We start from the raw sequence: 24,797 nt of genomic DNA, 5'->3' as shown, positions 1-24,797 counted from the left end.
TCTGGTTGAGGCAGGAGTGATTGATTGCAAAAGATGGCAGCAAATTATCTGCAGTGATGGAAATGTATCCTATCTTGATTGAGATGCCGTTTACATGGGTTTATATATTTATCAAAACTCATTGTAATTATAATCTATATATTTCATTATTCATAAATTAAATACACACATACACAAAGATGGTGGGGAGGGAGGCCTTTAGGAGACTCCTAGGCTTAGACACAGAAGAACTGACTCCACTTAAGTCTCAGCTCTCCTACTAGCTCTGTGACATCTGCTAGTAACCTCATCAATTCTAGGGGCCCATCTGATTCACCTTGCTTACCTCAAATGGCTATTTCAACTATACTAACACCTGGGGAAGTCCTTGGTAAACATTTAATCATTGTTCAAGAGATTTCTCTTCAACCTATTTTGTTCCGGTGTCTCCCAGTCCCTGAAACTCCAGCTGCCCTGGCCTCCTTGAATTCACCCTGTGCCTTCTAGCCTCAGGGCCCTTGCACGTGCCTACACTGTTCTTGCCCCTGGTCTTCCATAGCTTCCTTGCAAAACTAACATTTCAGCTGAAATGTTTTACTTTCAGATTGCCTGTCCCCAGCACATACTCTGTTCCTTCATTGTATTTGTCACAGTTTGTAATTACCTATTTATTTGTTTATACAGTTACTATGGATCTTTCCCACAGAACTGTAAACTCCCAGAAGGGAAACATGCTTGTTTTATTTGAAATAGAGAGATGTGCACCTCTTCTCCGACCTACTTCCTCCATAGCCAAACTTCTGCTTCCTCTCTGCCTTGCTGTCTCCCTTGAAATCCATATTCTTTTCAACAAATAATACACATCCCCAGTCCTTAGCACTTAGAAATTAGCCAGTAAACATTGCGGAATAAATAACTGTGCCACCAGGCATAAGCTTTAGTGCGTGGATTTTACCTGTTTGTGCTGACTTGGTACTTTCTGCCTGCAGCCAGGTCTCGCCTGGGCTGGTGGGTGCCAGAAAAGTGACACCGGGTACTGCTAGTTTCAGGTAATAGGCTCACTCAGGAGGAGCCTTTGTGTCAGGGACTCGGGGAAACTTTAGGGTACCTTGTCCTTAGAAAGGCAGGGACACCTTGTATAGCTACCCTGTACGGCCCCTCTGGGGTTCTTCATCTTTCTCTAGGTCAAGAAGAATCTGTAGCACAAACAGGCTGGCTATCTAACATATAAGAGTCTGCTCCATCTCTAGGGCCCTCCACACCCATGCCCAGCATGGACCCAGGAGCAAATGGAATGAATGCCCGTGTCCACATCCACCTTCTTATTCAGCACTTTGCAGACCTCTGACACACCTTGGGGAGCTTTTTGGCCTAATCCCCTCCCTCTCTCTTCCTCTAATCATACCACCTTTTGGGGAGGAGGTTCTGGATCTGAAAGCCATTGCCCTCACTGAGGCCGCTTCTCTCGATGGAGTCAGCCCTAGGCCAAGCAGCTGTCCCTGAGTTCAGGGCTCCTGGGCATCACCCACAGCTAATCTGCCTGCAGGGACTCTCTGAAACCTTCTGTTTTAAACCTGGAATGTGCTGGCTGACCTGGATCATTTTGGCTTCCGTGACGTCAGTGCTATGGGGAAATGTTCTTTGGTGGCAGCAAAGTCCACTTGAGGGTATGAACTTAGGGAATGCTCTGGTGAAAATGCTCTGGTAGGGGCTTTGAGACAGGTGAGACAGGCACCCCTTCCTCCTCCTACTTCCTCCATAGCCAAACTTCTGTTTTTTCTCTGCCTTGCTGTCTCCCTTGAAATCGGTATTCTTTTCAATAGATAATGTCAATAAGCCCTTTATGTGAGTGGGATTTGGGGCTACTCTGTTTCTCATCTGAGAATCTGCCCTGTGCCAATGAGTGTGGGCCTCTGGCCCACGTTAATTATTATACCAGGGTTCCAGGAGTCAAATAGGGACAAAACGCCTCTTTGGCTAGGGGGGTAGTATTCTGGTAGGGTTTTTTTTTTTTGAAGCATTAATCTAGTTTAGAGAGGCTGAGAGAGTGAAAATGCTTATATGCTTCATTGATGTTTGTCCCTTCTTTTCTGAGCTCTTAACTAGGGCTTGAAAATCAAAATGTTAATGACTCTCTTAGGACTTTGTGAACTTATATTGGCAATAATTATTTTTTTTGGCTGACATTCATTCCAGGAAATAGACACAACATTTTAGGATGCAGAATGGTGGGAAGTCTCGTGGGGCATGTGTGTGTGAGTGTAGGAAGGAAAGCGCTCTGACCTCAGTGTTAGAAGGCATGGGCTGGAGTCTGGATGCTTCTCTCCTCTTCCCTAAGGCTCAGTTTTCTCATCTGTAAAACAGGAAGAATGTCCTCTTGTCTGACTCCTGTGTTTAATGATAATTGAATGAGGCAATAAGTGAAAAAGCCTTTGAGTTAGCCTCTGTTTTGCTAGTTATTAAGTAGCTGTCTTCTTCACTCAGTTACTCTTTGAAAGAGAAGACAGCATGTATTTGAATTGTTTTTATTCATTGCTTTTGGTTGCTGGTTATGTTTCTTCATTAAATGTTAATATAACTCTAGGCAAAAAAATTGAGCACAAGGCAAATCCAGCTTTATTTGGGTTATAGGTCAGTGGGGCGAGGTAAAAAGTGTCAGTTCATTGTGAATCGAGTACCCTTACATATAGTTGTCCTCATTTCAAGTATTTCATCCCATTGTTAGGTCCTGTGTTCAACCAAGTATTTCATTATCTCACCCAGAAAGTGTAGTTTCTATAATTAAGTGATGGTAAAAGACATGTAGGACAGTGAGCACAGGGTAGAGGCTTTTCTCCTCCCTTCGAGTCTGGAAGGACAGTGAGCAACCCAGACAGAAAGAAAGGGCCCTTTCATCATGCCCATCAGAGCAGGTGACTCGTTCTGGCCGACAGGCCCAGAATTTCACCCCTCAGCTCCTTTTACAATTCCCAGGTGAATGGTGCCTGTCACCAGGACCCGCCAGCTCTAGTTTGGGGAGAACAGCCTGCGCACAGCGTGGTGGGCCTCACTCCTTACTGTTCCCCCAGTTCAATGCTCTGACACTTCAGCTGCCCCTTAGACAGTTTCTACCAGTGACTAATGTGGCAGAGGCAGTGGGACAGGAGCCCCCAGGACTCCTTCCTGCCAAAGCCATCTGCCTCAACGTGCATTTTCCAGGTGTAACACGTGTGTACATTTTGAAGTGGGAATCTCCCAGCGTTGAGAGGGAGCAGGATGTGTTCAAGGGAGAAGAAAATAAGCCAGTGTGGCTGTCATCTTGCTGAAGGGGAGGTGGGTCTGAGATAAGATGGTGGAGGCTGGCAGGGAGAGGCCTTGCAGGGCCTCACAGACCTTAACAAGGATTCTGGCTTTGCCTCAAGACCAAAGGGAAGGCACTGAAGAATGTTATATGCTGCTGGAGGAGGTGGGAGTAGGATTAAGCATCATCTCACATTTGCGTCATCAGATCTGCATTTGAAAGCATCACTCTGGCTCCCATGTGGAGAACGGGTGGGGAAAGAGGCCAGTTAGGACCTGTTTGGATCCTCCAGGCATAACATGATAGGGCTGAGGCCAGGAGTAGATGGTACATACAGCACATCTTCTGCTCCATAGGTATGCCGTGGTCTTGATCCTCTGGTAGCCTTTGTACCCTTTGTACTATTTAAAATAATAATCTGGCATCTGTATCAGTTTACTAGGACTACCATAACAAAATTCCACCCAAGGGTGGCTTAAACAAGGGCAATTTGCTTTATGATAGTTCTTGAGGCTGGAAGCCTGAGAACAAGGTGTCAGCAGGGCTGGATTTTTTCTGAGGCCTCTCTCCTTGGTTTGTAGAATAGATGGTCATCTTCTCCCTGTGTCTTTACAGGGTTTTCCCTCTGTGCATGTCTCGTCTCCTCTTCTTATAAAGACAGAAGTCGTATGGGATTGGAGCTCACCCTGATGCCCTTGCTTTAACTTAGTCATCTCTTAAAAGACTTTGTCTCCAAATACAGTGACATTCCGGTTCCCAGCACACTTTTTTTCTTGGATTCCCTACAAAGGGCATTTGGATAACCTTTAGCATTTCTATTTTCTGTTATTTCCCCATACACACACTCACATATACCCAGTAACCACATTATGGATAGGAAAAGCTACATAACCACTTGACGGATTTCATTTGGGTCTTGGTCTTCCACCAGATTGTTGAACTTGACTATGTTGTGATATCTATTACAGTGTGGGTTAGCCACAGAAATTTCCCATACTGGTTACTGTTTACAAGTCTTAGGAACAAGTCTGTTGCATTTGCCTTCCTTGTAGGCTCAAGAAATACTTGTTGTAGGAAACAGCTGTCAAGTTCATCCTGACCAAAACTTTACTCTTCATTTCATCTCATGGCGTGTCTAAATGTTTGTTTAATGCCCACAAGAACACTCCAGAGTATATAGACATGGGTAGCATCCCTCCTGAAGTAATTTACAATCTGCCTGGGCAATAAAGCAAGCACAAAAGTGACAATATTAAAGGGTACTCTATGCTCTAAGCCAGTGGCTGCATTAGGATCACCTGAGAGCTCAGCCACCACTCAAACCTACTGAATCAGGAACTCTGGGGGTGGGGCCCAGCAACCTGTTTTGATGAGGTATCCCAGGATTCAGATGCATGCCCAAGTTTGAGAACCACTGCTTAGGCGTAAGAAGTACATGATGCCCAGAGGTTTTAAAGAAAGAAAAGTCATATTTGGAGGGAAGTGAGGAGAGGGGGATCTGGAAATATTTCTAGAAGTATGTTTCATAGAAGATAGGCCTTGAGAACTGGGTTAGATTTTCATATTTATATGTAGATGATTATATTTACTAGAATTGCCATCTGTGTGTTTATGTATTTCTTTGCAAAAGTAATTAACAGCCTGGACTCTAACTTGAAAGATCTGCTAGCTGTCCTTCTTGCATTTTAACTGGCTCAGTGTGAGTTGAGGCTTCCACCAACATATGCTCAGTTATAGAACTGGCAATTACGGTTGGAGGCATTTTGTTGGAGGGTGTGTTCCATTCAAAACATTGCTTGAATTGGAGGTGGAGATTCTGCCTCTATATCCTGAGACAAATCAGGCCAAAGCATCTTGAAAGCTCCTGGTAGGAAGGGATCATCTAGTCTAATAACCTCTGCCACATAACCTCTGAGCTGGCCTTGAAATCTGGGTGGCATCAGGACACTTTGCATAGACACACACTTCTTTTCCAGCCCAGTGAATAATTCTATGGCACAGATGGGCAAACTATGTCTCAAAGGTCAATTCTGGCCACTGCCTGTCTTTGTAAGTAAAGTTTTATTGGAACACAGTCATGCACATTCACTTACATATCATCTATGGCTGTGCTTGTACTAACAAAACTATAAAATTTTAATCCCCACCTTAATATTTTGTGTTTATAAGAACTCTTAGGCCCTGGCTGGTGTAGCTCAGTGGATTGAGTGTGGGCCTACGAATCAAAGGATCAAGGTTCGATTCCCAGTCAGGGCACATGCCTGGGTTGCAGGCCAGTTGCCAGCAGGGAATGCACAAGAGGCAACCATACATTGATATTTCTCTCCCTCTCTCCTTCCCTTTCCCCCTCTAAAGATAAATAAATAAAAAATCTTTTAAAAAAAGAACTCTTAAATTGCAAGTGACCAAAACTCAGCTCAAATTACTCAAGTTAAACAGGAATCTATTGGCTTCTGGACCTTTGAAGTCGAGGGAAAGTCTGGGTGGAGCAGCTGCTCCTGAGATCCAATGGGCTGTCTTCTCTCTGAGCACGCTGCCTGAGCACGCTGCTCTCGTCACGTCCACCGCACCTGGTGTTTCTGAGCTCTCTTCCTGCTCACGCAGTCAGATCATCTCTTCGGCCTTCACTGCCCATTTCCATTTCACTCCACCCAGTCCACTCTGCTGAGTTCAGGTCTTTGTTCTGGTGTGGTGGATCCTGTACCCATAACATGAACACTAGACTAGGCATCAGAAGTCCTGGGTTCTAGTCCTTACTGTGCAATTAAATACAAAAATATGAGGTAAGATGTCAAGACACTGACAATCAAAAAACCCTCAATAAATGTAAATGTAGGGAATTGCTTTTATTTTAGAATCAAAGCACATTTAAGCTGGCACAGGCACAAAAGTTCATCTCATCCTGCTGGTCTGGGTGACAAAATGATCTATAAATGTGTTTTATTTGACTCACATGGTGTTCTTTGTTTTTTGTTTAATATTTGAGCCATGCTATAAAAACTGGGAGATTTTACTGTAAAATCCAGATTTCTGGTTTTGCTGAGTTCACATCCCCATGTGACAAGAACCAGTTGAAACCAAGTTGGGGCTGTCCCTGCCTGTTTGGTCACATCTCCCACTTTTTTCATCTTTTGCCAGCCCACTCGCTCATTTGCATGACCTACCTACCCTCTTAAGCACTGAGTTTGCACTCCCTAGTTTAATACAGTTTCCATCTGATTCCTAAGGATCTGGTTCCTCTCTGGCGAGCCTGGCAATCATGTAGCCCCAGCCAGCTTCTCACATATGGGAAGCTTGCTACCTAGGAAGGCAGTCCATTTCATCTCTGGGTAACCCTGACCATAGGGAAAGTTTTCCCTGTGTAATCCATCCTCCTTAGCATCCCAGAATGGGTAAGTGGCCTGCCCTAAGTCTCCCATTATGTTGCAGGGTTAGGAATCAAAGGTGTCAGTATGGCTCACCAAGCTAAATGATCTTTTACCCCACCTGATGGAAGAGTGGGGAGGTGCACTTTTTAAAAAGTCATTTGAAATCAAGTTTCTTTTTTACTGAAATATTTATATTTATACATATTCTAAAGAATAGGAGTTAACAAACTTCTGGAAAGGGCCAGATAGAATACCTTAGGCTTTGCAGGCCAACTACTTAACTCTGTAATTTTAGCAGAAAAGTAGCCATAGATAATACATTAATGAATGGCCATGGCTGTTTTCTAATAAAGCTTTATTTAAAAAGACAAGCAGTGGACCAGAATTGATTCTGGAGCCATAGTTTGTCCACTCCTGCTGTGGAGCCCTGCAGTGGGCCAGCAGGAGTGTGTGTGAGCTGGGTGTCCCGATGCCACCCATCTTGGCCTGATACTTCTCTAGGAAGTTATCTCTGTGTCATTAGGATTCTTTTAGTACAAAGTTTTCAAAGTTGTTCCAGGGACCTCTGAGAATCCCTGAGATCCTTTGAGTGGTCCACAGGATCAGTGCTATTTTTATAACAATCCTAACAACTTTTTGCTTCTTTTACTCCCATTCTTTCATGAGGCTAGAGCAGGGTCTGCCGGAGCTGATAGATGGCGAAGTCATCATTCTGACAGCCAATGGAATGTCTGCATCTTGTTTTTTTTTTAAATTCTCAGATATGATTTCTAATAGGGTAAATATCAATAGATGCAACTCACTCAAATAAAAGTTCTTTGAGGTTCACAATAAATGTTAAGTGTGTAGAGGAGTCCTAAGACCAGACAGTTTCTGAACTGCTGCTACTGTACTTTTCTTGTCCTACAGAATGCTTCTGTTGTAATATGAATTTTTCTCATATTCCCTGCAAGTCTGTAATTTCCTTATAGACAGGAGTTATGCTAACATGTTTTATGATTGCATCGGAATTTATACAACGCAGTTTTATTTATTAAAAATGTTTATTGTAGACCTGCTATGGGCCAGACATCATGCTTGGCATTAGGACTAGAGAAGTGAGCTCAAAGATGCTATCGCTGCCTTCATCGAGCTTAGAGTCTAATGAAGGAAATAGAGACTCAGCAAATAATCACAACTGATGTCATCAGTACGTACTGAAAAATGCAACCAAGGAATGGTGCTCAGGACTGTGTGAACCAGACAGAGTGGGGGAGCCTGTGAAGGGCCTTTGGCCTGAGATCTATGGGAGGCAGGGGCCCATTTAAAGCAGGAATTCTCAGCCTTGGCACCACTGACATCTTGGAGCAGATTGTTCTTTCTGGGGAGTGGGGAGGGGCTATTTTGTGCATTTTAAGATGTTTGGTAGCACCCCTGGCCTCTACCCACTAGTGCCAGTAACACACACACCTTGCTTGTGACAACCAAAACGTCTTCAGCCATTGCCAAATGGTGGGTGGGGCCAGAGGGGATTGGGAAATTGACCCTTGCTGAGAGCTAGAAATGCCATGTGGTAGGAAGGCCACTGTGGTAGACCCAGTGAGAGATGCTTGTGGCTGGGACCAGGCTGGTGGTGATGAAGAAAAAGACTAACTTTTAGAAAACAAAAACCATCTGTCAGGGTTGAATGAATTAAATGTGTGTTTAATTACCTTATTAGTACATTATTTCAGTGCCAGGAGACTTTTTTAAACATTTCTGAAGGCTGGCAAAGACATCAGTGAAAATATACTTTAATATTCAGGATTTTGGCATGTTTTCCAACAGCACTTTAACACACATTAGTATAAGATATCAAGATTTCTAAAATTCTCATCTCAGTGCCAAAGATTATGTGAGTTTGTGGATCACTCACCCAAGGGTTCCCAGCCTTTAGTGAACAAAAGACCCTCCGTAGGAGCTTGTTTATAATTTAAAGTCCAATTTGATAGGTCTGGGGTGGGGCCCAAAAACCTGCACATTGACCATCCGCACCTCCTCCCAGCTAAATAGATAGTTAGCTAATGACTTTGAGAAACATTCATGCAGCAAAAAGTGCCCCTATGGAGTTTATTCCCATTTCACTTCCACCACCAACTTCTGCTAATGGACTACTCCATCTCACCCACCTCAGCTTGTCTGACCTTGCTCATCTCCAGAGTGGCTCCAGGAAGCTTTCCCTAACTTCTGGGATGCTCCCATAGCATAGTACCCTTGGTTCTATGGAGTGCCTGCAGCAACAATGGACCAAGGGTGGCTTAAACAACCTAGACATGTCTAGTTTACAGATCAGAAAGTCCAAAGAGGGGCAGATCCAAGGAAGGTTAATTCAGAGGCTCAGTGTCATCCTCAAGCACCTGGATTCTTTCCAGTTCAGGTGGCTTCCCTTAGAGACCTGCAGTAGGCTGCAGTTATAGCACTCCAGGTGAACAGCAACCTCCAGAAGCCAAGAAAACTAAAGAAAACCTTCCATTCCCTTCCTTGTGCCTCATTGACCAGGAGTATATCACACGCCTTTGCCTAAGTCAACAGTTGTCAAAGAATGAGACTATTAGAATCTGTTTCACCAATCAAGATGCCCTCCTCAAGTCTGGGAGAGATCACAGCCTTTCCCAGGAGATATGGTTTCTCAGAGGAGGATAAATAAGAGTGGTCTCCCCACAGGAGAGAAAGGTCAGCAGATGAAGAGATGAATGTCTGCTGAAGAGGAAGCAATAGCGTCCCCTGCCTTTCTCCTCTTCCTCTCTCCTAGCACTTTTCCCACCCTCTCCACTGCTGGAGTGTGAGTCACTTGAAGGCAGGGACCTATGCACCTCATCTATGGCTTTGTTCCCACCCAGATGCTCTGGGTCATGTTAGATACATAAGGTCCAGCATAAAGTGGTCCATGAATATTTGTTTAATTTAAATTGATAAGAGTGTGATTTAGATAAAAAACTGTGATTAATTATGATGTAAGTAGTTGGTTGCAAGTGACAAAGCCCTAAGTCAAACTAACTCATTTTTTTAGAAAGAGACTACACTATACCGATTAGTATAATTGGGAAGTTCATAAGCACAAGGGCTTCAGGCCAGTCAGGATCCACAGACTGAAGTATTGCACTCAGGGACCTGTTCATTCTTTCCGTCTGTAGCAGGCTCTCTCATCATGGGGGACAATATGGCACTGGGCACCCCAGACTACCTTCTTCTGGCTTAGCAACCCAGAAGGCTTCTCCAAAAGCTCCGGCAGAAAAACCCGACAGAAGACTAGGTCATGTGCCTGCCAATCACATCAGGGTTGGGGTTCTCTGATTGGCTAGGCATGGGCTGCTTTCCAGTGCTGTGTTGAAACAAAGTCAGCCCACCCAAACCCCATGGAATGGGTTCCCCACGGGAAAGAGAAGTTCTTTTGCCAGAAGAAGCAGAAAGCAGATGCTGAACAAGCAAAACAACAGATGTCTACTGCATTTATGGATGAAAAAAAGCTGTTTGCAGGGCCTCATACATGGGCCAAACAAGAAAGTAAATATTTTTCCCTGCTCCCCCAGACTATACAAATTCAATCTGAAACTGAATGATGCTTTGTTTCCTAAAGATAAAAAAAATAACAACTTTTGTCCTTTGATTTTTGGGAGGAGAACCATTGTTTTTCTAAAATCTTTTATTTCAAAAGAAGTATTTTTCATCTTTCTTCTTATTGTTGTTCAATCTTTTTTTCCTTTTTCTTGGTGACATCATGTCCTGACTTCTTGTGTATCAACAACCTATTAAAAATATTAAAATACCATCTCTCCACTGTGCTTTCCTCTATTTTTTTTTCTTTCTCTCTTCCCCCTTCCTAATCAGGAATAATTCACAAAAATCTTAGCAGTCCATGTTTTGACTGCTTTGGTTCCTTTACCAAACTCTGCCTTAGATTATTGCATTTAGGGATATATATTCATCGTTCATTCTATTGGAAAGTATGAATTGATTGCCTGCCAGTACCCTGTAATGGGCTCTGCATTAAATATACAATTAAAAAAATCTCCCTACTTCGTCCTGGAATTCCTTTGAAGTAGGAGATATGTTTTTCTTTATATCTCTGTGATGTTTGATTCATTTTATTATTGTTGTTGCTGTTGTTATCATTACTATAGCAATCTTTGGCATAGCACTGACAATATACCAGACTATGTGCTGGGTGCTTTAAGAATATAACTTCTGATCCTTTCAGAAATTCTGGAAGGTAAATACTATTATCCCCATTTTACATGTGGGGAAACTAAAGCTCAGTGACATAGCTTCTTGCCCAATCCCATAAAGCCAGGATCTAACAGGTTTCATATACTATTCCCCCACCGGCCCACAGAAACTACTCCATAACATACCCCATAGCGCAATTAAAATTTGCTTCTGTTTTTCTGTGGGGGTTGACCCACCACCTTACGTACGGAATGCAGGACACAGACTTTGAGCTGTGAATCCTGTAGCGAGGATAAAGCTGCAAGAGCCCATTCTCTATTCTTATTCCTGTTGGGGACACTGGTAGACACCTTTGAGGCTCCATCCCTTTGTTCCCAACCATGCATTCACAATTTCAGACACATCTTTTTGAGGGATTTGGGGCCTTGCTTTCTTCCTTAGCAAATTGTGAATTTGGGCTGTCTACTAGCACTGTCTACATTGATGAAAACGTTCCGTTTCTGTGCTACCCAGTACAGCTGCCACTAGCCACATGTGGCTACTGAGTACTTGAAGTGTGGCTAGTATGACTGAGGAACTGGATTTTAAATTTTATTTAACATGAATTAATTTTAATTTGAATGGCCACATATAACTAGTGGGTACCATTGGACGGTATAAACTTGAAATGATTGTTATCATTCTTTTCACCTCTGGGTTATGAACATTTTTAATGATATGGCATAAAGTATTGCAATGGAGTAGAATAGAAAAAATATCAGGACATATCATGTGTAAGATGACATATCATATCATCTTACTTACCTAGAGTAAGTTTTGTTTGTAAAACTTTTATTTCCATGCTTGTGTGCAGGGCCATTTGGCAAAATTAATTTCTTCCAGTGGGTCATGGTCCAAAAACAAGTTTAAAACACTCTCCCTGAGTAATGTCACTGAAGCCTTAAGAGTGACATTCTTACATGGTGCTCTCTTATCCAGCCTGGGGCTCTGAAGACCTCATTTCAGGAGTCTCCTGTTCTTCCAGAACCTACAGGCATGTGGTGAACACGTGACTTCTCTCTGATGGTAATTGGAAGTGACCGTGTGGTCATCTATCTGTCTGGATGCAGAGATCCCACACTGCTGGCCCACAGGCAGAATCTAGCCCCCACAGATGGGCCTCTTGGGGACCTTGACATGTTTTTGCGAGACAATAATCTGCTGGGGCACAGTAGGTTCTCCTTTAAGTAGGCCAGTCTTACCAGTTTGGTCCTCTGGGCTCAATTTTCCATTGACGTTATCTGCCTGGCCCCTGAAAGTATTTTGTGTTGCAACCATGTTTAAGATGCATAGACTATTGGATTTGAAAGGAAATTGAAAGATCACAGAATGTAACCCTTTTACTTTATAGATAAGAAAACAGTGGCCCCAACATAGGGAGTGTCCTGCCTGAGGCCTCCCAAGAAGCTGATAGCAGAGTAAAGACAAGAAGAAACTGGTTCCCTCTTGGGGAACAAGGAAGAACCAGATATTAATAGAAATCTTAGTAGGAGAGAGGGGGAAGGAAGGAAGGAAGGAAGGCAGGCAGGCAAAGGCAAGAGGGAGGGAGGCAGGCGGTGGGGAGGAGAGGAGGATGACAGGATGTAGCAGAATGATGGTAAGCTACCCTCTCAGGCCTGGGCCTGGCTGTCAGGTCAGATTGCTGGGAGAGGGGCCTCTATAATGCTGTAGTCATGCTGTAGGAGCTTCCAGGGAGTGGGTGACAGGAGAGGCCATCAAGGAGAGCCCTGTAGAACTTGGAGCAGTGGGACAAGTACTTTAGACACCAAAGAGGAGGCTTCCAGAAAACCTCTGCCCCCGAGGACTCAGGCTGCTTGGGATGGCTTTGAGGATTCCCTGACTTGTGTCACCTACCCCTCACTTCAGGCTGCCCTCAAGCAAACTGTTCCTATTGTGAAAAGAAGGTGGCTTCCTCCTGGTCCTGGTGTGGCAAGCATCAAGGGGACCCTGGGCGAGTTCCTCCCCTCAGCAAGCCTCAGGGCTGTATCTGTAAAGGTGGGAATGTGGGGACATGGGGCAGAAGGTGCTTGATCCTTACTTTGTGGAAAGGGGGGGTCACAAGTAGGTGACATGCCAGGCCCTACCCACTGTAGCTCTTTGGGCTCTAGATGCCAGGATCACAACTCCAGCGCCTGCAAGCACCTGGCAGTGCAGGAGAGAAGCCGAAGGAAGAGGCAGGAACCATGGTGATCTGGAAGGATTTAAAAACAAACACCAGGCCACCCAAATAAAGAATGACTGGGAGCCACATCCAGTGGAAGCAGCCGGTCTAGGGGCTTTCCCTGAATGTCATCATGCGTTCGCATTCCATGCACGGTTGGTTCACAGTGGAATCAATGTAACCTGGAGGCCATTTCATCATTTCAATGAAGAGTTCGTAGCTTTATAAGAAAAAAGTGGAAACCTCTAGACTAGATGTTTGCTCTATGCCCCCCACTCTGATACTGAAAACCTGTAGGTCAAGGGGAGCCCAGGTGACAGCTGATGGCCTTGGATTTCTCCACGATATATCAGGGCTTGATTGCCTATCAGTGTCTCAGGAAGCAAACATTGTATAAGTATTAAAACTTCTGGCGCAGAGGCCAAGGGACTGAGTCACTCACAGCACGAAGACAATTGCTGGTTTCCTGAAGTTCCTCTATTTCCAGCACGGTTTCCAGGACCCCAGACGAAACCCAAAGAGTGTTTTCAAATAAGCTACAGAGATGTTGGAAAGGGTGCCACAAGCCCCATGCGAGGCAGCCCTGTTCTCGCTGCTGGGGTGCTTGGGCAGCTCCCCTTTGTGACCTCGTGACCTGCTGGGCAAGAGGAAGACCTGCTGGGAAGGCCCCTCAGGAGAAGAAAGGGAGGAAAGTGATCCTCTCCTAGGACCACTGGTGCCCATCTGAACCCTAATTCTAACAGGGGCGTGAAACATGGCTCCAGGAAAATAGATTACCTCTCTGTGACTCAGATTCCCCATCTCTAATAGGGGTCACTTGGTTGGTGTCTGTCCCCTGGAGTCGTTGTAAGAGTGAAATGAGATGATAGGTAGGAAGCACTTAGCACAGGGCCTGGCATGTAGTCGCTGCGCTGCCCACGTTAGCTGAGTAGCTGCTTTTACAGCTCCTCAGTGCCCCTGCCCCAGGGCTTTATAAAGGTTGTATAGGACAGAACAGAGGCAAGAGAGTACCCTGGGGGCTGCCCCGTCAAATCTTGCCTATTTCTCCGTCATTCTTACAGTCATTCTTACAGTCATTCTTGATATACAGTTCTGTATATCAGATTCTTAAGCCCCATGATGAAGTGTAGCAAGATGGTATTTTTGAAATATTAGCTGGTATTTCCTTTACCCGCCCTTCTTGCCGCCTTCCCTCTATTCAGTGAGTGAGGCCTCAGGGCCAGGATGGGCAGCAGAGGATAGAGACAAGAGGGGTCGCTTCCTGGCTTTTCAGTTTCAGTAGTCTGCGCCCTGAGAACAGGAAGGATTTATTACAAAGCTAATATTCTAGAGAAGGCCTTAATTAGAGAAGGCAGAAAGGGCTCCTTGACCCCTGCTAACAAAAACGATTCCCTGGCCCAGAGATGGGGAGGGGAGCCTCGGGGAAGAAATGAGAACACGGGTCTGTGTGAGTTCTTAGAAAGAGGCCCTGCGCTGTGCCAGGCGCACCCCCAGGGAGCCACAGCAGGGTGGGGCGGGGGCAGACCGGCTGAAACTTACTTTCTGCTGGTCATGAAGTAGGATCTAGTTAAGTTATATGAAAGAAATGGGGTTTTTTCACCTTAAAGTCTTTCATTGAGTGCAATCAGACATATATACCTTTCTTTTTTTATAGTCATAAGATTGAAACAGAAATAAATGAAAAATTAGTTCTATGGCATTATATCTGTACAGCAAAATGCAGTTCTCCTTTTACCAAGTGACTTCACACAAGCGAAGACTGCATCACTCCTATCATGGAAGGCAGCTCGGCTTCCTTGCCTGTGACGCCCGCCGTGGTGAAGGGCCGTTTGGGTCCAGCCCAGATCTTTCTTGCTGGAGCCACAGCATGGCAGCTGGCTGTCAAGCAACAGCAGTCTGTCTGGCCAAGAGCATGCCGTTCTGACACATGTCCTGACAACACACTTCTGGAGAAGGGAGCGTAAGCCATGTTGCCAACTGCACACCATGCCATGGAACAGGCTGAGGAGCCTGTCAGACAGCGGCTGTGGAGGAGTTTCTGTTGCAGCAGAGGTTTCACAATGTTGTCTTGGGGTGACAGACTGTGTTAGTGACTTGCTAACACAGGAAACTATGGCCAGGCCAGGGCCATCTGTGCAAAGACCAGGGAATTCCCAGGGTGCCCCTACCTCTGCTTCGCTGCAGCTGCCAGCACCTGCAGAGCCCACCCCTCCCAGGGACCCAGCATGCATGCCTATCAGGCTATACCTGCTGGTGCCAGGGAAGCTGCTGGAGGCAGGGCCTCGGGGTGGCAACCACAGCCTCTTCCTCTGCCATAGATGCCAAACGGCCATTCCCAGTTTCCTGGTCTGCACTGTAGTGCCCTCCTTCATTATCCTATATCTTTGTGAAGTATATACACACCCATTTTTAATCATCTGGATAATGGATGGAGGATTACTGTTGGCAGAAAAATTAGATACCCTCTTGAGCCTCCCCCATGCCTACTTCCTCCCCAGAGGCACTTTTGTGTGGCAGACAGTGGAGCTTAGCAGTGAGAACTCAGGTTCTAGAGTAAGACTGCCTGGGCTCGGATCCCACCTCTGCCATTCACTGACTGGGGCCTTGCCCAAGTGACCTCAGCTCTCTGGGCCTCGGTTTCCTCTGTGAAATAAGGATAATAATAATATCCCCTCAGGAGTTATGAGCACTCAGTGAGATAACATATGCAAATAGCTTGGCACAGTTCCTGACAGTAACCACTCTCTAAATACTATGTCTTATCCTTCCAGACCTTTCCTTAAGCATGTACCCCTCCTACTTCTTCATGCATGGCTTCATTAAACCCTACTCCGTTTTTGCACCTTGGAATGCTGACTCCCCAGACCACCTACTCTAATGCTAAACCTTACGTGACTCCAGATCTATGGCGATGTAGTCTTTCATGGATTCTCTCTCCACTCTTCCATGGCCTTGAGACCCTGTACCAGCCCAGCTGCCCCTCTAGGTTGCCCTGTCTTTCATCCTGTGGTTCTAGAACAGATGCCCTCTTGCACTGATGCAAACAGAAATTTCTAGGTGTGTCAGATGAACCCCTTCTCCCTCCTGGGCCTCAGCTTTCTCATTTGTTAAGTGAAACCACTGGACTCCTTTAATTTATTTTTTAGTTTACTCATCAAGTACTTACTGAGCACTTATTATATGCCTGGTACAGCGGGTGCAGCTGCAAACACGACAAACATGGTTCCTGCCAGCCTGCCGACCACGATCCAGTGTATAGGGAACCTCCCAGTCCCTTACTGCTCTAAAAGCCTGGTTCTAGGTATGCACAGGATGAACATAGATGTAATGACACATGATGACATGTGCATGACCCTTAGAGGTCACCAAAAGCGGCTTTCAGTGTCTCCCTATCAGAGTTTTCAGAAAAGATTACTCACTTAGTATAACTAAGCACACACAACAAACACTTGAGCATGTCTCTCTGGAAACAGCAGATGTGCCCAAAATACACCACCCTGGACGACATAAATCATAGCCTGTCATCCCCACAACAGGAAACACCACATCACACATTCCTCTGCAGGAATATCAGCAGCATGTCAGCCACCCACCTCTGCGGCCCACAGAAACCTATAAACAGAGAGCGCTCAGAGAAAGGGGGAGGAGAAGTGGCTTAGGGCGGTGAACAAGAAGGGGCCAAGGGGTGTTTTCTTGGCGGTCATCAAGGAGAGAAAACCAGAAAACCTTTGCCCAAGATGGACTGGTCCAAAAATGGATTTGACAGTGTTCGAGCCAAGCTCAGTAGCAAGTGGTGGGGGTAATTTGGAAAGAATTCCTACACTGCATTGGAGGTAGGAATGCACAGCTTCAGAGGTCCTTTATGTAATTATTGCTAATATTTAAGGCCAAGCTCATGCCAGGCAGTGTACCAAGCACTTTTATATAATTTAGTGTAATACTCACAAATGACCTGAGCTATTCCCAGATCACTGTGGGTAACTACTTGTATATACAGACCCCACCCTAACCTTCCTGGCCGGCACCTTTCTACCTGTGAGATGCCTGGGTCCACACTGCAGTCTCCTCCTCTGTGTTTACCAAATCCCTATGAACACACCCAGGCTACTTGGGGCTCTAATGAAGCGGTGGGAAGCTGACGCGTGGCAGCTGCCACACATGCGTGTTTACCTGGGCCCCAGGCTGTCGTGCACTCCTTGCTGAATCAGTTCATTCTCTGCTTGACTTTCACGGTTCAACCAGAAGCCCCACTGTTTTTATTACACTTTGAGCCAATTATTCACAGTTTTTAAACTGTCTCCAAGTCAGTTTCGTCACTCTTTTAATTATACCCCCGCATAGTGTAGATGCTTCTACCTTTTAAAGACTAGTTTAGAGAAAGCTCTATTAGAATGTGGGAACGTTTTTATCTCAAGGTCAAGTGACCCTCAGGGGAGGAAAAAGTATTGTGCAGGCACCACATCAGTAAAGGGAATGTAACTTAGGTCATATTGTTTAGAAGAGAGAAAGTACGCCATTATCTGCCTTTAAAGGTGACTAATAAATCTGATAACACACAACACAGTTAGTTTAAAAGTGAGATTAGTTAGTGGAGAGAAGAGAGCATGGAAGGAGGGAAAGAAGCACAGGAAAAGGACTCAGGGAGCCCAAACCAATTTTTAATTGGAAGGAATTTTATAAATCATTGTCTCCAAGCCCCTCAGTGACTGCAGAGGAAATTGAGGCCAGGAGAAGTTTGATGATTTGCCCGGGATTATAAAACTAGGTGACAGCAGAGAGAGAATTGGAACCCAGGTCACCCTCAGCTCTACCCATGAGAGAGACACAGGAGATGAAGGACCGAGTGAGGGAGGAAGAGGCGGTGGAGGAGCTGGATGCTGCACGGGCCTCCTGTGTGCCTCTCCACTCACCAGGAGGCCCGTCAGCCCTCCCCTTCCAATATGTGGTTGTGCTGCAGCAATTTGAAATCACCTTTGTAGCATTTGGGGAGAGGTCTGCTTGCAAATCAGTTATGGAATTAAACTGTATTTGCTTTTAGAATGCTAAAGATTTGATAGGCGCATAAACCGGAACTCTGTTTCAGACCTTTAATTTTTAATCTCAGGCATTGACCAGCTGATATTCTGTCTTAAAAAATTATACTGACAGCCATTGCTGACTGGTTCTCTTGCTTTTATTCTTGGAAAGATTAAGAATGTTCAGTCCTGAAGTGCCTAAAATTTCGCTATTTAAAAAAATCAGTATTTATTTCACTGCTCAGAATCTTTTGTTTCCAGATCAAATTCAGGATGGGGGAATGTCTGTGTAATGGTTCCCACTGCAAATTATTTTTTTAAACTCTTCAGGGGTTAAAAAAATACTTACGTCTGAGGAAAAATTCCTGAATTAATAGGCACTTGTTATTTTTCTACAAATAGAATTCAAGCAGGTTTAATTTTTTTGCCTGTTCTCGGTGCCTGGTGTTCCACCTGCGAAACTCTAAGGCTTTGTTGTTCACTATGGCAGCCCCTGGCCACGCGCTGCTTCTTAAGTGTAAATTTACATTCATTAAAATTAAATAAAATGTACAATTATGTGCCTCAGTCACACTACACAAATTTCAAGTGCCCAATGGCCACAGTGGTCACAGTGATTGTTGCACTGGACAGCATAGATGGAGCACATTCCCATGACTCAGCAAGTCCTGAGGACAGCACTGCTTACAGACCAGTAACCGGTGTCTCTCCTGGCTGCTCTTTATTGGCCACGGAACAGAAGCCAGGGATTCCCTGCACACATATTAGAAATATACCACAGGATCCGGGTGTCTAAACTGTTGAACTTCATGGATTATTTCACAGGTGAGCAGAGCTTATGTCCTTTGAGGCTGTGGCTGCCCTCAGGTGTTGCTCTCAAGGATGGGCAGATCCTAACACATAAGGCAGTTTGAAAATTCATGTGTAAGTCAACTTAGAATTCAAAAGATGTTTGAATCATAAGACAAATGTCATAAATTACATGACTTTCTGAGATGAATCACTTAATGTCTTCTGAGATTAAAAATTAGTAGAAATAATAGCCAGCAGAAAGTCAACAATAAAATTTTAGTGTTTTGGGGTAGGGGAAGGTTATCAATTGGTGAGAAGAAAGACATCCTCCATATATACCTACACACACAGAATTAAGTGGCTGATTTAATTAGCCAAGGATACAGAATTTTACTGGAAATGAAGTGGCTTCAGGCAGGAGCAGATGTGATATACTTCCGCATGGCTCCTCTTGACCCCCACAGTTCCTGCCCGTACTGTCTGGAGAGAGAAAGGCTTCACACGGCTGAGAGCTCACGCTGCTACGTGACTGCCCTTGTATAATCACCGCTTACATCAGCAATCCGAAAGAGCTCACACCAACGATGCATGCATTTCTATCCATGGAACTTTTCACACACATCAGACACTCGTGGGTTTCTTGTCACAGTCAGCATCACCAAAGCAGTACCCTCATCCTGGAGGACGCAAGAAAGTCGAGGCCGGGCATCAGTAAATGGCCCCAGAAAGCCCACCTTCCCAATCCATCCCCCCCCTCTAGTCTTTTGCCTTTTTATCTGTGTGGTTCAGAGGCTCAGTTTTCACTGAAGACCATGATCACAATTCATTTCCCCAGAAAATCAAATCAGGAAGAAATCTAACTGATCTTGGAAGTTGGTTCTTGAGCAATAAAACAGTTGAGTTAGAAGAGGTAGATGAAAATTTGTGGAGTGATTCTGGGGGGACTTTTGGATACTTTCGAGAGCTCTGATCACCAATGGTGATTGTACTATTTGTTCTTATTTTATTTTAAGACCGGCAGCTTAGTCGCCCTCCGCGGTAGGAAGACTGCCGCACTGCCCACATAAACAGGGTCATATTTTTCTCACAAATTAGGGAGAGGGGAGAATGAAATATTTTCCAAGGATGTTGAGCAGGAATCAGAAAAAGAAGAAAAGGAAATAGGACTAAAGAGAACTAAAGTGGACATTCTGGGGAGTCAGGAAAGATTGCTCTGAGGTATGGGGAGGACAGGATGGTCAGGGTACCTGTGGGCCACTTAAAGCATGTTTTGGAATGCTTTATGTGTATTAATCCATTTAATAAGTTAACTCAATTTAGTTAACTCGATGACTCATTTAACTTTTGTCTTAAGTTTGAAACAGGAAAACCGAGTTAGCTAAGGGGCATGAATGCCGTTAGAGAAAGATTGTGTGGGTATTATTCTCCCAGTTCAGACAGCACATTGGTCAGAAGCATCAGAAGCAGCAGTCAGGGCCAAGAAAGTGGCTCTCCGCCCTACAGAGCATGTGCGATTCAGGATCCCTGTGAGTGGAAGATAATGGAGAGTCCTACTTTCCTGTTTCTTGTCTTTTAAAAAATGAGAATGGATTAAGTTGGTCACAGAGGTCATCTTTGGAAACCTGAAGAAAGCTATAGGAAAATGTACATAACACCAAATTTTCTATTTAATTAAAGAGAAGTATTAAACCCCAGGTGTATTGGTCAGGATATGCTGCAATAAAAAAAAAAATCTTAGAAATTTTTCCTTGCTCATGATAGATGTTCATCATGGATTAGACTCTGATTCCTTAGTCAGGGATCTAAGCTGATGCATCCTGCACACCACCTTGGATATCACTGGATGCCACGCTATGGGGAAGGTGATACGACAGATTGCACACTGGTACATAGGGCTTTTAGTTGGACGTGACACACAACTGCTGTTTAGATTTCATTGCCAAGCAAGTCACCATGTGCAATGCTCCACGTGCCTAGAATAACAAATTCAAATTTCAGTGAACAGACATAACTACCACACCAGGCCAAGAGCCCCTGAACCAGGTGATCTCTAAGTTCCTTTGCAGTTCAAGGTTCTCATGAGTCCAGAGTAACTTATAATATGAGAGTTTAGCCAGTAAGTCTACATGTCTAAATGGTAGACACTATGAAGGGATTAAGAAGGAAAGATTAGTAGTTACAAAATAGTCATGGGACTATAAAGTACAGCATAGGGAATATAGTCAATAATATTGTAAACTTTGTATTGCCAGGTGGGTACTAACTAGAATCATCAGGAGGATCACTTTGCAAATCGTATAAATGCCTAATCGCTATGCTGTACATCTGAAACTAATATACAATAATATTGAATGTCAAAAAAATCAGTGTAACACCCAGGTCTCATTCTTAAATTTTGTCTCTGCTGCAACTTAAAACCAACTAGAGAGAGTCAAATGTGTACCCCTAACCAGTCACACAGGACACCCCACTTGTATCTGGCCACCTAGAACGCCCCAGGCCCATAGGGAAAACTGGGTCCTTCCCTCTTCCCACCGGAAAGCTTGCCGCTCCTCCGCCTGCCTTTCAGTCTCTACCAAAATGCCAGTAGTGGAGGCCAGCTCCCAGCTATTGAGAGCTCTCAATAAATAGCCTTTGCTCTTCTATAAACAAACAAACAAACAAACAGCAATTCCCCTGTGATCAGGTGGTCATCTTTATAGCCAGGACAATAGTGAGCCTTCCCCTAATAGAGTACGAGCAGAAGTTCTGAGACTGTTACTTCCACTCTGCGTGAGAATGCAGTCACGGAGGCATTCTCTCCGTGGTGCCACTGGGGTCTGCCTGCAAGAGAGAAAACTTGATTCCTCACTGGCATGGCTGTCCCAACAGCTTACACATGGTGACGTTGAACCACACAGCTGCCATTGTCCCTCCCAAAGCTAAGGTTTTTGAGCTCTAGAGAGGTGCCTACAGTGATTAAATCCCAGATGACCAGATTTTAGAATGGTCAAGCAAAGTATTACCTCAGGGAAGGGAGAGTTAGAAAAGCAGCCACGAGAAGGTCAAAGCAAGAGCACAACAGACTTGATGGGCCAGAAGAGCTCTTATATGCAGTGAGATGCCGCCCACTGAGCTCTGCCCCTTGTGGCTTCAGCCCCTTCACATCTCTGCCACCTTTTCCCTTGTTGACATTTTCTCCATGTTTTGGAGAATGCTGTTCAAAGGCACCTTTAAGATGAGTCCCCTTGCCAACCTTCTTCCAACCAGAGTACCTCCCTTTGTACCTTTCATAGGAAGCTGGTACCACCATTGACCACACTCTTTTCCTAGATGTGAAAACTGGGGTATGGGGAGGGGGTGTAACTTGCCTAACAAAAAGGCCCACTGGAGGTAGCATCAGCAACCCAGTTCTTTGAGACCCACAAGTCAATTGCAGGACCCAAACCCCTGGCCTTGATCCAGAGATCACCCAAGAAATGGTGTTTCTGGATTATTTCCCTTGAAGTACTCTACTGCCTGTTTTTTCTTCACTTTTGAATTTGGCCTCTATCATTGCAAGGAAAGTGTGTGCTCACTCATAAGTCTCTGCCTGCCTAAAGAGATTTACGTGCTCACATCTTAATGCCACCCTCCTTCTCATGGTGCCTTAGATTGGTGTATTCAGCCTGGTATAGTGAAGGTACTTTGCTAATCCTTTGCACCATTTCCAATTTTCCTTCAAGTTAAGATTATAATAATGTCTTAAGGAAGACTTTTTAAAGAATGGGGGCCTTCTGGATGGTAAATCTCTTTATTTCTTTCTGCAGTTCCTTATCAGCAGAGTCCTTACAATCCCCGGGGCAGCTCCAACGTCATCCAGTGCTACCGATGTGGAGACACCTGCAAAGGGGAAGTGGTTCGTGTCCACAATAACCACTTCCACATCAGATGCTTCACCTGTCAAGGTAAGAGGCCCAATTTCCTAGCCCCCTTCTCAGATTCCTGACCATGCTTCCACCCCAGGGACATGCCATGGAGATAGGCAGAACAAACAGAGGCAATTGAGTTATTTGTAAAGACTGAAAGAGACTTTCCTTGAGCCTATTTTGATAATTCTCCCTTAAGTGGTGTGGTGAGAAGAGGGAGGGAAGTGGACAGAAAGTGTTGGGATGTGGAAGAAAGAGGGAGCCTGGTGATCCCAGGGTGGAAATGGCAATCCTGCAAGCTTACCTAACGCCTCTTAGAAGAATCCTGCCCCGTGCCTAAAAATCAGTTTGAGAGTGAATGAAGGAGCAAGCTGTTCTGCCTAAAATCTGACATGGCTCTGAGGTGAACATCTGCTCTATGAAAGTGTGACAGTCCTCAAAGATTAACGTTAACAGGAGAGAGGGTACATCTTGACTTCAGTAAGGTTTGAAATTTGGGAGTGGATGGAGGTTGTGTTACCTCTAATCTTTATGGCTTACCTGTGGCTGATTTCTAGAATCCTAGACATGACTGAGCTAACAATTCCTAAAGAAGAGGGTTAGCTAGTAGCAGGAAGTAAGAGACTCAGCTGAAAGAGCCCAGAGACACCTCTGGCCCTTCCTCAGTGTCCGTGACAAATGACTCTCCACCTCCCTGTCTTGAATTCATTTCCAAGCTTCTTATTCCACAGAGCAGCCATTCTGATTTTGGATTGTCCTGTGGGTTTGACCCAAAATCTGTAATTTGCACCTGATGGTTCTAGTTCTGTCTTCATGAAGTCTGATGAGCACTTTGTGTGTGCTTTCCTTGTCACTGCCCTTCACATACTGGTAGCGAGATCTTCCTCATGCCCCATTACGTTGCATGTCCTTAAATCAGTGCTCATTTGAAATGATTCCAGTTTGTATCATCATTCCACAGTCTTCCTTGATCCATTCAGACCCCAGCACTCAGGGTCTGCCAGTACAGCAAGCACTGCACTGATGTGACTGATACTTCCTGAGGAATCACTCTGCACCACTGATGTATATTGAATTTAGGGTCAATTAAGATACCCAAGTCTTTTCATTTTAGTGACTGCTCCCAGCCATGCTTCATGTATCTGAGATTGACTTCCTTTGCCATTGAGCAAAATCCAATTTGAGATTGGCTTCCTCTGCCATTGAGAAAAATTTCTTTCCTTGGGATCTAACTGGACTCAGCACTGAGCTCCCCTAATTTTTTTGTGGAAGCGAATATGGGACATATTTTAATTGCTGTGATTTAAATTTTACATTGAGAATTTGCAAACCCCTTTAATGCAAGTTGACCTATAAAAGTATCTTGGTAAGTGACCATTTTTACATCACCCAGAATTGAGGTCGGACTAAAGGTAAAGGCAGTAGAATTGTTACAAGGAGGTTTGAGGTATGACTGCAATTTTAGTCTTTTTAAATATATTTCATTGATTATGCAATTACAGTTGTTCCATTTTCTCCCCTTCACTCCCCTCCACCCTGCACACCCCCTCCCACCCACATTCCCCTCTTTAGTTCATGTCCATGGGTCATGACATGGCTTCTAACATGTCAGTTCTTTGGCTTTTACATTTCCCGTACTATTCTTGCCCTCCCCCCTGTCTGTTTTGTACCTACCATCTGTGCTACTTATTCTCTGTACCTTTTCTCCCTCTCTCCCCCTCCCACTCCCCTGTTGATAACCCTCCATGTGATCTCCATTTTTGTGGTTCTGTTCCTGTTCTAGTTGTTTGCTAAGTTTGTTTTTGTTTTTGTTTTAGGTGTGGTTGTTAATAATTGTGAGTTTGTTGTCATTTTACTGTTCATATTTTTATCTTCTTTTTCTTAGATAAGTCCCTGTAACATTTCATATAATAAGGGCTTGGTGATGATGAACTTCTTCAACTTGACCTTATCTGAGAAGCGCTTTATCTGCCCTTCCATTTTAAATGAAAGTTTTGCTGGATGGAGCAATCTTGGATGTAGGTCCTTGACTTTCATGACTTGGAATACTTCTTTCCAGCTCCTTCTTGCCTGTAAGGTCTCTTTTGAGAA

General features: G+C 44.6%; 1 protein-coding gene across 8 annotated transcripts in view; it reads left to right on the top strand.

Annotated features, from left to right (window-relative positions):
• The window catches only part of ABLIM3 (actin binding LIM protein family member 3), a 103,128-nt gene that overhangs the window by 17,012 nt on the left and 61,319 nt on the right, over positions 1 to 24,797 (top strand). For all 8 annotated transcript variants that reach the window (XM_037044957.1, XM_037044964.1, XM_037044963.1 and 5 more), the window contains one exon: positions 22,608 to 22,745. In XM_037044957.1, the coding sequence (XP_036900852.1) occupies positions 22,608 to 22,745 (138 nt within the window). The remainder of the gene's footprint in view (positions 1 to 22,607; positions 22,746 to 24,797) is intronic.

Source organism: Sturnira hondurensis, unplaced genomic scaffold (genome assembly GCF_014824575.4).
Source record: "Sturnira hondurensis isolate 20B ecotype Veracruz unplaced genomic scaffold, ASM1482457v3 Scaffold0004152, whole genome shotgun sequence".
Lineage (NCBI taxonomy): Eukaryota > Metazoa > Chordata > Mammalia > Chiroptera > Phyllostomidae > Sturnira > Sturnira hondurensis.
This window is presented reverse-complemented; position numbering and strand designations above follow the sequence as displayed.